At 43.7% G+C, this 16,991-nt stretch overlaps 1 protein-coding gene across 1 annotated transcript; it reads left to right on the forward strand.

The window, feature by feature from the left end:
• Positions 1-414: 414 nt before the first annotated feature.
• rec114 (REC114 meiotic recombination protein) lies at positions 415-14,676 on the forward strand. Its single transcript, XM_042343046.1, has 6 exons — positions 415-525; positions 1,618-1,707; positions 9,231-9,314; positions 10,865-11,074; positions 13,214-13,279; positions 14,255-14,676. Exons 1-6 carry the CDS (start codon positions 415-417, stop codon positions 14,417-14,419), a joined length of 726 nt encoding a protein of 241 aa, XP_042198980.1. The 3' UTR covers positions 14,420-14,676.
• Positions 14,677-16,991: the final 2,315 nt, after the last annotated feature.

Consider the following 16,991-nt stretch of genomic DNA (forward strand, 5'->3'; position numbering starts at 1 on the left):
CGGAACAGGCTCGAGGGGCTGAATGGCCTCCTCCTGTTCCGAAAAAGGGGCAAGCCTGCAGCGGCTTGGCTAAGCCTTGGCGCTGTTGGCCGCCCTCGGCCATCGCCCAGCGAGGACCACCCTGACCATGAGGGTCTGACCTGACCTGTCCTGACCTGACCCACTGAGTGACAGCAGGCAGGCCACGTGACTGACGGTCTCGCCTCCTCTGATTGGTTCAAAACCCGGCGGCTCCTGATTGGTCACTGCCCCGTTCGCTGCCCCGCCCCTTCCCAACCCGCAGTGTGATTGGTCACCCGCGGGGCCGGGGGGGGGGGCTGAACCAATCAGGTGACCGCGGGTGGATCTCGCCGCCGCTGATTGGCTGCTGTCCTTCCCGCGCTTCCCCCCCACCCTTCTCCTCGCCTCGTGACGATGGCGGCGGCGGCGGCTCTCGGCCTCGAGCGCGGCGGCTGTTGGTGGCCGTTGAAGAGGTACGGCAGACTGGAGTCCGCCACCGCCGGCCCCGCGCCAGGGGTCTGGAAGGTGAGAGAGAGAGAGGAAGGAAGGAAAAAACGGAAGGAAAGAGAGAGATGAAGAGAAAAAAGAGAGGGGCTGAGGAGAGAGGGGGGGGGGGAGAGAGAGAGGGGGGGGGAGAGAGAGGGGGAGAGGGAGGGGCGGAGGGATGGAGGGAGAGAAGGGGGAGAGAGAGGGGGTGTGGGGGAGGGAGAGAGGGGTAGAGAGGGTGTGGGGGAGGGAGAGAGAGGGTGTGGGGGAGGGAGAGAGGGGGAGGGGGGGAGAGAGAGGGGGTGGAGGGGAGAGAGGGGGGAGGAGAGGAGGGGTGGGGGGAGAGAGAGGGGTAGAGAGGGTGAGGGAGAGATAGGGTGAGGGGGAGAGAGAGAGGGGGGTTGTGGAAGGGGGGAGAGGAGGAAGAGAGAGGGGTGGGGGGGGAGAGGGGGGGTAGAGAGGGTGTGTGGGAGGGAGAGAGAGGGTGAGGGGGAGAGAGAAGGTGAAGGGGGAGAGAGAAGGTGAGGGGGGAGAGAGAGAGGGTGGGGGGGAGAGAGGGGCTGGGGAGGGGGAGAGGGGTGGAGAGAGGGTGTAGGTGGAGGGGGAGAGAGGGTGGGGTTGAGGGAGAGGCAGAGGAAAAGAGGGAGGTAGAGAGTGAGGTGGAGCATGTATTTGAAAGTGGGGTGAGAGAGAGAGAGAGAGAGAAGGAAAGAGTAAGAAGAGGAGTGAGAATGTGTGGGAGGAAGTGAGTGAAAGAGAGGGAAAGGGAAATATTTGAGTGGAGTGAGAGGGAGTAAATGATAGAGAGATTTAATGAGTGAAGGAGAGAGAGATTGATGGAGAGAGGGGGGAAAGGGAGAGCGAGGAGCGGTGTGATAATTGGGGAGCTGAACGTGTTGACAGTGGAGTTGGAGGGGGAGACTGAGTGAGGTAGGGCTCAGCGAGCAGACAGAGCGGATGGATGGTGAATGTACTGTGTACACTCCTTCTGCACCCGATAAATCAGCTGCTAAATTTCTAGTTTCACCTTAACCGCTCCGGAAACTTCCTGCGCTGATCATGGCATCAGTCATTTTGATGCCACTGTTGAAAGATTGCAGTAATTCTATTTAATATCATTTTTCTCTTCAGACCTTCGAATCCTGCCAAGAAAAGGGTCTCCTCAGCTTAACTCTGGTTGAATCGGGACATTTTCTCATCGCTCAAGGGCCAACGCTACTGGTAGGTGTGGCTGAACACATTTCAGACCTTTACCATCGACATTGTTACATGGCTTCACACTTCTGCATATAACCCCGTGTTGCAACATCTATCTATGGGGGTGGGGGATGAGGAGCGGGAAAGCCTGCTTGGCCCACTGAAGTTACTTCCGCTTTGGTACAGACTGGCTGTTCAGCTTTGACTGCTTTAACAAGCATTTCTAGTGCTTGAAATGATCACGAGGGCAGTGATTGGTTGTCCAGCCATTCTGCCTTGAAAGCACACAACACTGTTAACAGCAGCTCCAAGGACATTGGTGTAATTCGCGAACTCGCACTCTGGTAATGTGGCCCATAATGGTGTTGCCTTATATAAGATCATACCTTGCAGCAGAATGTGGCAGTTACTATACGTTCCAATGAGGCTATATGTAGGGATTCCAGGTGGGATTGTCATTTGGAGGATATTTCGGATTTAGAGAAATGAAGAAAATTCCATAAGGTTTTGTTGTTTGAAGATGTGTTTTTCTCAGCAGAACAAATGACACAAGGATCAGAACAAGGAATTTCTGTAGAGACATGATATGGTGTATGTAAAACCCTTTGGTGTATGTAAAACCCTTTGGTGGAGTCCTGTAGCTCAGTGGTTAGAGCACTCGCTTTGCAAGCGAGAGACCTGAGTTCAATTCCAGGCAGAGGGCGAAACCTTGGGCAAGTTTCCTTACTCCACACAGAGCCTAATAATAATCCCTCCAAAACTAAAACAATAATAAATTGGTCATTTTCAATCTACGACTGTTTGTGGGACATTGCTGTGCGCAATTGGCTGCCGCGTTCGCCCACAAATATACAGTCAATTCACTTTACAGTGTGTTCTGTGAAGCGCTTTGGGACGTCCTCCTGACGTGAAAAGCGCTATATCAAATGCAAGGATTATTATTATTATTTTGGTGGAGCACTGTTCTACACACAAGTGACAAAACCCTAACCCTAATCACCTCCCAGAGGTGAAACTGCTGAATTACTTTAGATGGGGATTTAGGATGAGACCCAAGGCATGCTTGATCATTGTGTACCATGGAAATGTTTGACTGCTTCTCACTGACCAGCGCATTGGCCTCACAGCTCAACCCATCACCACAAATTAAGCTGTGTGCATGAAGGACCTAATTTAGGTAGTAGAATGTAAATCGGGTTTGATTTCATGAAACTGGAAATGTGGGAATCATCCCAAAACACTTCAGTGGCTGTCACAGACCTGAACTTTCCTGTTCAGAACTTCCAGGTGCTGGAGACAAAATTTAGCATGTGCCATTATTTAGACCACTCAAACACAGCATCCCCTCCACATTTAAGTCCTGTGCGTGGAGAGAACGAGTGACGTATCTTATGCTATGCCAAAAGAGAGCTAGTTAGAATATAATGTGCGGCTGTAATAAATCATACAGATTAAAAGTCTCCTGTGCATTACCTGTCATTGCCGTTTTTATTTTAAACAAAATACAAGAACATTTAATGGATCATAGCATAACACGTGTTCGCCCACAAAATACACAGTCAATTCACTTTACGGTATATTTTGTGAAGCGCTTTGAGAAGTCTCGAAGACTTAAGGCACTATATCAAATGCAAGGATTATTATTTTTATAATGCAATAGCTTTTGTACTTTTAGACATGGGGGATGTAGACAGCATTTTGATAACTCCTTTTCAGGATCCTGGCGGGCCATAGGTTAACGGTGAAAGGAGGAAGGGAGGGACAGGCTAGGTGATGACTTGAAAATTCTAGGTGCGTAGGTTTGTGATGGAGGGCTGGATCTGGGTTTGTTCATTAGCTGGACCAAGATTCCCTACAACTTACTGAAAACAAAATGGTCACTCAATGCCGACTGTTTGTGGGACACTGCTGTGCGCCATCAGCTGCTGCGTTTCACCCACAAAATATACAGTCAATTCACTTTACAGTATATTCTGAGAAATGCTTTGCGACATCTTGAAGATGTGATAAGGCGCAATATCAAATGCAAGGCTTATTATATTATTACTGTATGGTTTTATTTGCAAGGGTCTTATTTCCACGCAATGAAGCAGTATATTAGAATATATTCAACTGACTTCAATTTGCTACGGACTGCAAATACGGTTGATAGGAATATTTAGAAATAATAGATTGCTGTAAATTTATGGTTGTATTGCAAACTTCTAAAGTGCCTTTATGTTCAAAAGAATATAACTGCCTTTTTCTTGCTGAGTCTTATTCCAGTTCCTGTCATTCCTAAATTGCAAGACAGTTGTTTCCTTGTACACAGACGCTGCTGAGTGCAAGTTAAATTCATGAAATTCTTTGATGGTGTGTTACTGGCATCACAAGACATGAGTACCCTTTATGCATTAAGAGTGCATGAGAACTGCCAATGACACAAAATGTGTATAAAAGGAAACAAAGAATCACACCAGTAGCTAAACTGTATGTATGATTAAAAATAATGAGATATTGAAACCGTACTCCAATCTCCAGCTTCAGATGAAGGTTATTTTTCAGCTTGTTCTGGTATCTTGTAGATTATCCTGTCTTTTGAGTACCTTGATTACATTACACCCTGCTATATGTTTCTCTCAAATTTCATATTTTAATACCATTTTAATAACGCTTGGCTTACAACACATTACATTTTATGTTGGAATTTTTTTGTCAGTAATTTAACTGATTTAATTGGGAAACACATTTTTTAATGAGCCTAGTTGTACTGTCCCTACTGCTGTACAGGCTGACTCATCACCTACTAGGGACTGATTGCTGGGCTCAGCTGTTTCCTGGATATTCACTGAGCTATCGAGGCAATCATTTTCTTTCCTTTTGTACGGTGGGAAGAACCCAATAGAGTGGGAGACGACTTGTTATTGCACGTATGTAATAATTCCCAGGACGGACATGATGGGAAAGTACCTTCACTGACAAGTTAATTATTTTTTGATTTATATTATTGCCATGAAGATAGTAAGGGGAAAACAAAGGATGAAGTTAGATATAATCAGCTCAGTTTTCGAAGGTACAGTCTTTCAGATGAGATATTAAATGGAGGTCTGTCCGTCTGCCTGTTCAAGTGGATGTTAAAGATTTTATAGCATTATTTGAAATGAGAAAGAAATTTCTCCCGTCATACTAGCTAACAATCCCTCAAATAAAATTAGTTATTCAATTCAAGGTTGAGCATTGCTGGGTGAAGATCGGCTGCACCATTTTTCTACAAAATACACAGTCACTAAACTTTACAATAAATCCTGTGAAGCACTTTAAATTGTCCTAATGTGAAAGGCACAATATCAAGTGCAAGGATTATTGTTGTAATGGTTGCATTAGTTAATCAAGGTTATGCGGAGTCGTTACAATGGTACATTTGATGGAAACATATTCAATAACAACTTTTAGAAGGGAATTAGATAGGTACTTGAAAAGGAAAAATTTGCAAAAATATGGGGAAAGAATGAGGGAGTGGGACTGATTGGGTATTTCTTCCGAAGAGCTGACATAGGCACGATGGGCCGAATGGCCTCCTTCTGTCCTGTAATATTCTATGGTCTTCGATTGTTTAATATACCAATGGCAGTACTGAATCCCTAATTGTTGGTAATTTGATTAATGATCAGACATAACCTTCATTTCTTCACCATGACATAGCTGATCAACAAAGCTGACAGTTGAAATCAGGATAACCAATCAGGTCTACGTAATTAGCACTTGTCACTTTTATCTAATTGATGTACACGCAAATTAGTTTAAAGCGTATGTGATTTGGATGGTTACAAAATAGTAAATCTTGATGTTAAAATTATGGTTCGACATATTGACTTTCTGTTTGATCTTTAATCTGAACAAAATGATGTTTAGGAGATATGAACGGCTAACTGTACATTAACAGGAAGCAGGAGTCCCCCCCGTTTTGTTTATGGCATGGAAGGCGGATATAACAGAGGTATGGATTAGTGCGGTTCCATTCTACTAATCTGGCTGGTAAAACATTTACAACACCAGTTAATGTGAAATGAAGCTGATATGTGAAGGCATTCTATTTTAGTTTAATTCCACAATCACTGATTCAGATGATCTAAATTAGATGCCACGGTTATTTGGGGGATAATCTGTCTTTGTATAAAATGCATGACGTCAGTTTTTGTACTTTACATTGGCATAACCCAGAGATTTGAGGTTAATGTTACTTGTGGCAGATCGGTTCAAGTTGGATCTGGATTTGAAATGATTATGCAGTTAAATGGAGCAAATGCAAATTTCAATAAGAACTTAAACAACCACAAAGATTTTAGAAAGAAGTTGACATTGTTAAAAAGTACATCAACTGTCTACTATAGAAACATCTGATTCTAGTTCACAGGGAATTTTTGTTAGGTGTAGTGACTGAGAAATATAGGGATGTTATTTGAGACAACTGTGTTCTTGTTGAACACATAGATGAGAATCTATCTTCTGCTCTCCATCAGGTGATAGACAAACAGTTCTTAGTGTGTGAGTAATTCAAACTTCTGGATTCAGAATTGGCATTGAGGAATGTTTCATGAATGATCTCTTAAGGATACATGTCTATCAATGTCATGACAACAAAGCCATTACTCAGTTACTCTTCACTCTCAATGGATACTTGTCCTTATTTACTCATTTTTACTGCTTTGGGGTACTGAGGGCTGATTAGAATCAAAGGAGATGTTTGACCAGAGAAGTACTCTGAGCATATACTATTTTTGATTATAGAGCACATTATGTGTGACACTGTGATGTTCCAGACACCTTGTCATGTTGAGAAAGGCTCGTGCCTCTGAAGTTTCAGCTTCTTGTTCACGATTAAATAGTGGTTGTTTAGGGTAAGAACATCTGAGTAGAAAAAACAGAGCAACGTTAATGCCTATTTCTTATCAGAGAAAATAGTATTGCTTTTAATGCTGCAAATTTTTCTCCAGCATTCACCCCCACCATTTTGAGGATTTTTGCCTTCCAATTTCCCATTATTGCCATAGCAGTACCTCTCCATAGGTGGCTCCATAAGTGGCTCGGTATGGGCATGATGGTGAATTGTCGCAGGCAGTTTCATCACTGGGGAGCCTGATTCTGTCCTATCCTGATGTTTTTGCATTGATATCCCCAGCAGAGTTCGCTAGATATTGGTCAGTAATGGGTACTATGGTTGATTTTTGTTCATGATTTGATCTGATGCTGATGATGTCTCAACGTTTCCAAGTTCTTCACAGGTAATTGCTGTCAAGCATTCTGAGTGTGATCGAATCGAAACCACTGAGGTTGAAACCACTAGCCTAAATCAGCACAGTCTGGAGATCGAACCTGGAACCTGTATCGTTCGGCTTCTCGTTGAATAAGCTCACTCAGTCATCAGAGGGAGTTGGAATGATAAATATTTCATTGAAAAATCACAGTGCAAGAAATGTTTTATGCTGTTAAGTGCAGCGCCGTTGACATGTCAGATATAATAATAATTCTTGCCTTTGATATAGCGCCTATAACATCAAAATATCTCAAAGAGCTTCACAGGGAATTGTTTTCAACTATAATGATTATTTGTATGACAAACGTGGCACAAGCAAGGTCCCACAGACTGCCATGAAGTGAGTGACCAATTTTTTCTGGGGTAAATTGCTGGCCAGGACACCAGGAGAAACTCCCATCTGTTTTCATATAGTATCACAAGATCTTTAAACATCCACCTGAACAGACAAACAGAAAATGTTTGTTGGACATCTCATCTGAAGGATGGCATCTCCAACAATACTTGATGCATGAAAGTGCGCTGAGCTCAAAGTCTTGCCCTGGGGCAAGAGCTTGACCAACATGATCTGGTCTGCCTTCCCCCACCTCTGCAACATTGCCGAACTCCGCCACTGTCTCACACCGCAGGCCGCCGAGACCCTCATACATGCATTTGTAACATCCAAGCTTGATTACGCAAACTCCCTACTTGTCGGCCTCCCCAATTCCATCCTCCCCGGTCCCGAACCCCAGCTCGGGTCCGAAGCATTGATTGTCCAGGGCCTTGGGACTTGAAAGGCGCTATACAAATGTAATTTTGTTGCTGTTGATTAAAAGTGGCATTTGATATAATAGAAAATGCAAAGTGGCCATGAGTATTTTGCAACTTATGGTACAGGAGAAACAGCAAAATGTTTGGTCCCTTTCTGTATTGCCACGCCACAGAGCTTGCCACAGAAAACACCACAATCTTAAAGGGCCAAGACCACAGGTAGTAAGGGAGTCAGCAATTCACTACATTCCCAAATGTTAGTCCTGCTGCTTGTAATCCACAGATCACACATTCTTTCCAGCGCCTTGGAACATCCTCCCGACGTGAAAGGCACTATACAAATGTAATTTTTTTGTTGTTGTATATAGCTGGAGACTCATGTAGTGATGGTTTGTTGTATTCCTGTACCTACAATGCCCTCTTCTGTCTGATCATGTAATCTACACTGAATATTTTTTGTTTAAAAATAAGGATTTAGTGGAGGTCTATAAAAAATAATCCTTGCAGTTAATAATAGCGCCTTATATCTTTGAGAATATACTGTAAAGTTGTTGTGACTATATATTTTGTGGACAAAATGCGGCAGCCGATTGCGCATATAGGCACTTTAGACGTTTATCTGCCAATAACTATAAACAATTAAGAGTCTATTCTCTGCCATTCCCCAGTGTTGGTATTGCTCACTTGATACCGCAGCAGGCGAGAGAATCTCTTGCTGGCTGCTAAATGTACAGAGGATCGCAATATGAGCTTCATAAGATTTCCTGTTGTAAGCTTGCATCTCAAGAATAAGTGCATTTTAACATAGGATGTGCCCATTCACCAAGTCAGTATTAAAGCATGTCATGGAACTCCATATTTTGCACCAGTTTCCAGGTAAGAAAGGCAAGCATCAAATAATAATAAATATCCTTGCATTTGATAATAGCGCCTTGTCACATCATTGAGATGTCTCAAGGCGCTTCACAGAATGTATTGCAAAGTACAGTGACTATATTTTGTGGGCGAAATGCAAATGCAGAATTGGACTCATGATTTTCATGTCTTTTAAGAGCAGGAAGAATGTTAAGAAGCAGATTTTAAAGTTCGAGCTAGAGAGAAGTAAAATATTTATTCAGTGTCAAGCTTTTAAATGGTATTTATATTTTTGATTTTATTAGTTTAGCATTAATATTACAGTAGTAAAAGCTAGCCTGATGTTTGAGTAGCTTTAGTTGAAGGGCTACCCGAGCTTTTGATGAGTACCTCCTGAATTAAAGTGCTATTTTCATTTCCCACACTAGCCATTTTTGCGCTGTGTGTTAAGTGAATTAAAGTGTTGATTAAATGCCCGTTACAATTTTGGAGCAAGGATTCCCTAAACTTACTTCATTACTCTTGGGCCTGGGACGAGGCTTTTATCCCCGAAGTGCAATCATATCAAAGCATGGTGATTGTGTTCTAAATTACAGGGCCACCTGGAGACTATTTCAGTGCCCTACTGTTGCACTTCATTTTACAGGAAGGATTTTCCCTAATTGAAGCTCCCAACTGGTTGAGAGCAGAACGTAAAGGTGATTGTGTACTCTTTGGGTCAAAAATTAAGGTAAGTAGCTTCAGATAATATTGTGGGTTTTGTTACCCTTCTGATCCACAACTGTTTCTGGGACACTGTTATGCGCAATTGGCTGCTGCGTTTCACCCACAAAATATACAGTCAATTCACTTTATAGTATATTTTGTGAAGCGCTGTGAGATGTCCCAGCGACTTGATAAGGTGCTATATCAAATGCAAGGATTATTATTATCCTAGAATTGCTCTGGCAATGTCAAATGCACACAATCACTGCCAATTGCTATAACTTATAATAATAATCCTTATATTTGATTGTCAAAACATCTCAAGATGCTTAATAGGATTTACAACAAAATGTTTACTGCAGGTGAAACACCTCAGTGAAAAGGATCATAAACCCATTTTGAGAATCTATTAAAACACTGAACACTTTAAAGTTCCTTAACAAAATTCAGGACCGAGGTAATATTTAAATGTGTAATTGAATTTTAAAAGAAACTATACACAGCATACTTAGAACAGCAAATTCAGATGAAGAAAGCAGTTTGTTAGAGAGTTCAGTGGCTTTTTATATTTTTTAAAGAAAGGTTACCTGTGATTTCCTATTAAATCTGAGATGAATGAAAAAATTCCTTTAGTTTCATATGCAGTGGCTTCCACTGTACAAATGCCTGTTTGAAGTTCAGTAGCTTTGACAAATCACATACAACAACAACAAGATTACATTCATATAGCGCCTTTTACGTTGGGAGGACGTCCCAAGGCGCTGGACAGTGTATAGCATTTCAGACCTGAGCTGGGGACAGGGTGGGGGAGAAGAGAGGGGAGGGGAAGGGGTGGGGTGACCGATGGCATGGTCGGAGAGGAGGGTTTTGAGGCAGGACTTGAAGGAGGCTAAGGAGGGGACAAGGCAGAGTGATTGGGGCATGGAATTCCAGAGGTTGGGGGCAGAGTGGCTGAAGGCTCTCCCACCAAAGGTGAGGCGGGTGGGTCGGGGGACATGGACCAGGCCAGAGCCGGCTGAGCAGAGGGAGCGGATAGGTTGGTAGGGGGTTAGGAGGTCACAGAGGTAGGGTGGGGCGAGGCCATGGAGAGCTTTGTAGGTGAGGACCAGGATCTTGAACTGGATCCTCTGAAGGATAGCGAACTAATGGAGTCGGGCGAGAATTGGGGAGATGGGGTCATGGAGTTTGGTGCGGGAGAGGACACGGGCTGCAGAGTTCTGGGTTATCTGCAGCCTGTGGAGGGAGGAGTTAGGAAGGCCGACAAGCAGGTCGTTTCCATAGTCGAGTCTGGGGGTGATGAAGGCATGAACAAGAGTTTCAGCGGCCTGAGGGGTGAGGTAGTGGCGGAGTCGGACAATTTTTTATATATATATAACCACACACAGAACAACCACAACACAATTACATTTGTATAGCGCCTTTCACGTCGGTAGGATGTCTCAAGGCACAATACAGTAGATCCAAATTATTCTGTTTGATCGAAAGAGCATAGGACATTATAATTGTTCAAATACTACACATCTTTCTGTTTCTCTCTCTGCCTCCCCCCCCCCCCACCACCCCCAACCCATGCAGAATGCAAGTCGTATGTTTCGAGTGCAATTCAATGGTGATTCAAAGGAACAGGCTCAGGAGCACTGCTCTGGCTGTATACAGAAACTCCTTCAGTACATAAATGTAGAAAATCCCAATGGAAAAATTCAGGACCAAACTCCCTTGACACTAAGCCAAGCCACAAACAGCAAGCAGTCTGAAACTTCGGGGCTCGAGGAAGGAGAAGTGAGGGTAAGAAACCTTACGATGCAGCATTTCTCTTACAATTTACTTTTTGTTGTAATCAATCACTACTACTTAGGAATGGAAATTGATGATTAGACCTGAGGATGTATTATTTCACAGTATTTTTAATACTTCAAAAGAAGGTAAATTGTGTGCTGTAGATGATTTGATTGCAGGGAGCAGTGATGCTTAAAGGGGACACGAGATGGTGGTGATGAGATTTAGATTCCTGATGTGTGTAGCAGGTTGGAGTTTTTGTGCCTCAGTAAATCTTACTAAAAATTTCTGTCTTGGTAATCATAGAATCATCCAGTGCTAAAAGAGGCCATTTGGCCCATCAGGTCTGTGCCGGCTCTTTGAAAAGAGCAATATAATGTCAATCCCACTCCCCAGCCCTTTCCCCATAACCCTGCAAACCTATTCTCCTCAAATACCCATCCTCAGCGTTTTTAACAGTTGTTATTGAATCGGTCTCCACCACCCTTCCAGGCAATGCATTCCAGATTCGAACAATTCGGTGCGTGAAAAAATGTCTTCTCTCCTCCCCTCTGCGTCTTTTAGAGACCATTTTAAATCTGACCTCGAGTCACCGACACACCCACCAGTGGAAACAGTTTTGCCCTTTCTAACCTATCAAATCCTCTCATGATTTTGAAGACCTCTATTAGGTCTCCTCGTAACCTTCTCTGCTCCATTGAGAATAATCCCGGCCTCTCCAGCCTTTCCTCATCATCAAGGTCCCTCATTCCTGGTACCATCCTCATAAATCTCCTCTGCACCCTTTCCAATGCCTTAACATCCTTCCTATAGTGTGGTGCCCAGAACTGGGCGCAGTATTCTAACTGAGGCCTAACCAGTGTTTTATATAAGTTAATCATAATCTCCTGATTCTTGTACTCTTATGTCCCTATTTATATCCCATATGCCCTTTTACTGCTTTATCTACCTGCCACCTTCAAGGATTCATTTACCTGCACCCCCAGGTCTCTCTGTTCTTTTACCCCCCCCTTAAGATTGTTTTACCGCCTATATTGTCTCCCCTTATTCTTTCTACCAAAATGCATTACCTCGCATTTCTCCACATTGAAATTCATCTGCCATGTGTCGCCCATTGTACCATTCTGTCTATGTCTTCCTGCAGTTGGCTCCTATCTTTCTCATTGTTTACTACCCTACCTAACTTTGTGACATCCGCAAACTTGGAAATGGTGCTTGCTATACCCAAGTCCAGATCATTTATATATATTAAGAAGAGCAGTGGTCCTAATACCGATCCCTGGAGAACGCCACTGTACACTTCCCTCCAGTCAGAAAAGCAGCCGTTCACTACAACTTTCTACTTTCTGTCTCCCAGTCGGTTCTGGATCCGCTGCCACTGTCCCTTTTATACCATGGGCTTCTATCTATCTTACAAGTCTTTTATGCGGCACTTTTTCAAATGCTTTTTGAAAGTCCATATAAACTACATCAACTGCAATATCTTTATCCACCCTCTCCGTTACCTCATCGAAAAATTCTGTTAGCTTTGTTAAACAAGATTTGCCTTCAACAAATCCGTGCTGTCTGTCCCTTATTAACCCATACTCTTCAAAGTGAAGATTTATTCTGACCCGGATTATAGTCTCCAGGAGTTTCCCCACTACTGATGTTAGACTGACTGGCCTGTAGTTCCCAGGTTTGTCCTTCTGTCCCTTTTTGTACAGGGGAGTCACATTGGCCACTCTCCAGTCCTCTGGCACCGCCCCTGTGTCCAACGAAGATTGAAAAATTGTAGCCAAAGCCTCCATTTTGTACCCGTGCCTCCCATAGTTTAATGTTTAAAGTATGCTGTAAATGTAGTAATTATTATACTGATAAGCAGGATGCATCTTTCCAGGGAAAGAGAGTGTGCATTCCATTCCAAACATGAGAATTTCCACGTGTAGGTGGCATCCATGAAATCCTGTTTGCTTTGGATACTCTTAAGCGTAATGATTGGTTTCTGCACGTGCTAAACACATGTGCTAAAGGCTAATCCAAAGAAAGTATACTGAGTATAACTGTAGTTTGTGACCTCTGCAAGAAAGCTTTCAAATAGCTAATCTGACATTAGCGTTCTCGATGGCAATTGTATTTTAGGATTTAAATGTTCTTTAATTCTGACAGACATGCAGTGCAGAGGAGGAACAACCAATAACACAGAACAGATTGTGCATCAGACAACTGGCACAGGTAATAGCCCTGAAGAGGTAGACAGTTTGGCTAAAACCACAATAAATCTGTCTTTCCTACATACTGTTCTATTTGTGTTTGGTCAGCCAGATGTCTGTCATGCAGACTGTACTGAGAGTGCCACAAATGCACACAAATGTCTTTCTCTGGATTGGAGTGTGGATTCTCTCCTTGCTCACCTAATCCAGGAAACAATTACTTGCAGTTTGGCAGGAACCAAGACTTGTGGATTCATTTTGTTTTCTAGATATATGGCTTCTCCTCTTACACATTCTGATACTTTATTATTCCTAAAGCAACTTTCTCACCATCGTATTGATTAACAAATTGGACATTAAGGCTAATTCGTTGCTGCCTAAAATGGTGTTGGATCAAAAGTCTATGCATTAAAAGTATTATGCATTTAAAATCGTCCAACAACGACTTTGGAGTTACGCTGCCTACTTTCTATCAAAAATGCAACCACATAATCTGTTTACACAGTGCAATTTGATACAGTTGATATTGATATCGTTCCTTTTATTTGGAAGGATGTCAAAGCTGACAAACCTGTGTGATTTGAGATGTGCTATTCTAAGTGAGGTTTGTTTTCCCGGGTTAATAGGGCTATAGAAAGTACAGCACATAAGAAGGCCATTTGACATATTGTGTCTGTGTTGCCTCTCTTAAAGAGCAATCAATTCAGTCCCATTTACCTCCCTTCCCTGCCTCCCTCCCTCCCATATCCGTGTAGTTTAATCTTGAAATCTTTTGAATTCCAGGGATATTCTTGATCGACTTTCAATTGAAAATTCTATTTGGTTTATTGTTTTGTACAGCTGTCATTTTTCTACGTTTTACTAGCTCCTTTGCAATGCACCAAATGAGTCCAATAATGAAACTTAATCTTTTTTTAGCGACATTTAATTACTCAGCAAAACCATTTCAGTCCTAACAATCGTAATGCGCGCTTATTTGTTTTCTCCTGTTTCCCAGTCCATGTTGGGAGAAGCATCTCTTGAACTGCCCTTGGTATATCAGCAGTCAGCACTCAACACAGAAGAGCTGGGTCCTTTCCTGCGGCTCTCTCTAATGGATCAGCACTTCCCAGCGTTTGTGGAACAGGTAGAATGTGAGCTCAGAAAGGTGATTAATGAGTAGAAAAGGAGCAGAACAGGAAGAGGTTTTACAACAATTTATCTCTTGAAGAAACCGAATGAAACGGGCATTGTTGAAATATTATTATTCTACTTAAAATTGCCTGTAAAGGAAAGTTAATTCCAATTGTTAATGTTCATAAATTCAACCGACTGCTGATGATATGCAGTAATACTGTATTTAATTTTTAGATTTTAATTATTAGTATGTCACATTTTCTAGCATGTTTTCAATAAACGTTAAGCAATTTCACAATTAAAGCTTTCTAGTGTGTCTGTGTTCAGATCAGTGAAGTTTTACATTTTTATTAAAGCGTATACTTTAACTTAATTCAGTCAGGATATTTCAGCATTCAGGGACAACAACAACAATTTCATGTATCATGCCTACAGTCACCTCCCTCTCTCTTCTTCCTCCCACCTGCTCATGTTAAGGGAGCTATATAAATCATATCAAGTTATTTTTTAAATAATCCCAGTGTCAATTAATTAATCCCTTGGTGCTAATCTGCCACAGTTAGAAGTTGCCCCCTGCGCAAAGAAATGTCAGTCCTAAAGTTGCCTTTTACGACTCGGAACCTGGACTGCTTGTCCTGAAAGTATTGCTCTGGGTTTACTCAATCTAATTTATAATAATTGCATAACTATTAGGAAGCTGAGGCTTGATAAAAGTCTGATTACGTTTGAGGCCCTGTGGGAGTATTTTGTGGTCTATTAATGATGCATTTAATCTAGATACATGATGCATGGAAGTACAATATACAACAACAGCAAAATTACATCTGTAAAGCGCTTTTCATGTCGGGAGGACGAGCCAAGGCGCTGGACAGTCAGTTTCGACACGAGCTGGGGGTCCGGATTGGTGGGGGTGGAGGGCAGGTGGTGAACAGGGTGATTGAACGCACGGTTGAAGAGGAGGGTCTTGAGATGGGTCTTGAAGGAGGCAAGGGAGGGGGCGAGGTGGAGGGACTATGGGATGGAGTTCCAGAGGGTGATGGCAGAAGGCTCGCCCACCAATGGCAGAGCGGGGGACATGGAGCAGGCTGGAGCCTGCTGAGCGGAGGCAGCGGGCAGGATGGTATGGGGTTAGGAGGACACAGGTCGGGGGGAGCCAGACCATGGAGAATTTTAAGGGTGAGGACCAGGATCTTGATCTATATCCTCTGTGTGGGAGTTGGGTGAAGATGCGGGTGATAGAGTCACGGAGCCTGATGCGAGACAGGAAGCGGTCTGCTGAGTTCTGTATGATCTGCAGCCCATGAAGGGAGGAGTTGGGGAGGCCGACAAGCAAGGAGTTTGCATAGTCAAGCCTTGATGTAATGAAAACACATATGAGGGTTTCGGTGGCCTGCGCTGTGAGACAGTGACGGAGCCGGGTGATGTTGTGAAGGCAGAGCGGGTCATGGCTTGGATGTGGGATAGAAAGGATAGTTGAGGGTCAAACAAGACCCCAAGGTTCCGGACTGGCTTAGCAAGGTGGAGTGTGCAACCATGGATGGTGATGCTGTCAACACCTGAGGTGAGGAGGCGCTGACAGGAGCCAATCAGGAGAGCCTCGGTCTTGTTGACGTTCAACTGTAGAAAGTTCGCTCTCATCCAGACTTGATGTCTGACAGACATTCTGTCAGGACAACAGTGGTCCTGGAGTCAAGGGTGGAGGCAGAGAGGTAGAGTTGGGTGTCATCCGCATACATGTGGAAGTTGACCCCTTGTCTGCGGAAGAGGGAGCATATAAATATTGAAGAGGAGGGGACCAAGGACAGAGCCCTGAGGAACAAGCGGTTTGTGGAGATGAAGTGCGGATGGTGTGAGAGGTACAATCTGAACCAGTCAAGGACAGCGATGTGAAGGTTGAGGTGAGAGGAGAGGAGAGGCAGTGCATGAGGATAGACTTGTCAACGAGTTGTTGAAAGCAGCAGAGGGGTCAAGGAGGATGAGGGGGCAGAGGGAGCCATGGTCGCAGATGGACAGAATGTCATTTGTCACTGACCAGGGCTGTTTCTGTGCTGTGGACAACACGGAAACCCGATTGAAGGGGTTTGAGAAGGGAGTGGTGGAGAGGGAAAGGGAAGCTGGGAGGCAATAACTCATGTCAGGAACTTGGAGAGGAAAGGGAGGTTCTACATATAGAAATATGTAGTGTTCAATATCTAGTGACCTGAACGGACAGAGAGGATCTAATGATCATCCAGAGAACAGCACCTCCCAACAACAACTTGGATTTATATAGCGCTTTTCACGACGGATGGCGTCTCAGAGTGCTTTACAGTAATGGATCCCGCGCCGAGCCAAGAGGAGGGGGAGGAAGGTGACTAAAGGCGCGGTCGAAGAGAAAGGTCTTCAGCAGAGTCCTGAAAATAGGAAGAGAGAGAGCGAGGCGAAGGAAGTCAGGAAGGGAGACCCTTGGGGCATAGTGGCTGAAGGCATGGCCACCGATGGTGGATCGGGTGACGAGGAGGAGGTCAGACCCGGAGGAACAAAGGCAGAAGGTACTGTTTGAGGAGAGAGGAGGTCAGAGAGGGGTACAGAGGAGTGGAGGGATTTGAATACAAGGGTGAGGATAGACAGCCAGTGCA

Source organism: Callorhinchus milii, unplaced genomic scaffold (assembly GCF_018977255.1).
Source record: "Callorhinchus milii isolate IMCB2004 unplaced genomic scaffold, IMCB_Cmil_1.0 Scaffold22, whole genome shotgun sequence".
Taxonomy (NCBI): Eukaryota; Metazoa; Chordata; class Chondrichthyes; order Chimaeriformes; family Callorhinchidae; genus Callorhinchus; species Callorhinchus milii.

Excerpts from the sequence above, each read along its gene's own strand:
- rec114 (XM_042343046.1), top strand. The coding sequence starts at position 415 with ATGGCGGCGGCGGCGGCTCTCGGCCTCGAGCGCGGCGGCTGTTGGTGG. Across the intron at positions 526-1,617 it reads CCGCGCCAGGGGTCTGGAAG|ACCTTCGAATCCTGCCAAGA; the intron begins GTGAGAGAGAGA and ends TTTTCTCTTCAG. Across the intron at positions 9,315-10,864 it reads TCTTTGGGTCAAAAATTAAG|AATGCAAGTCGTATGTTTCG; the intron begins GTAAGTAGCTTC and ends CAACCCATGCAG.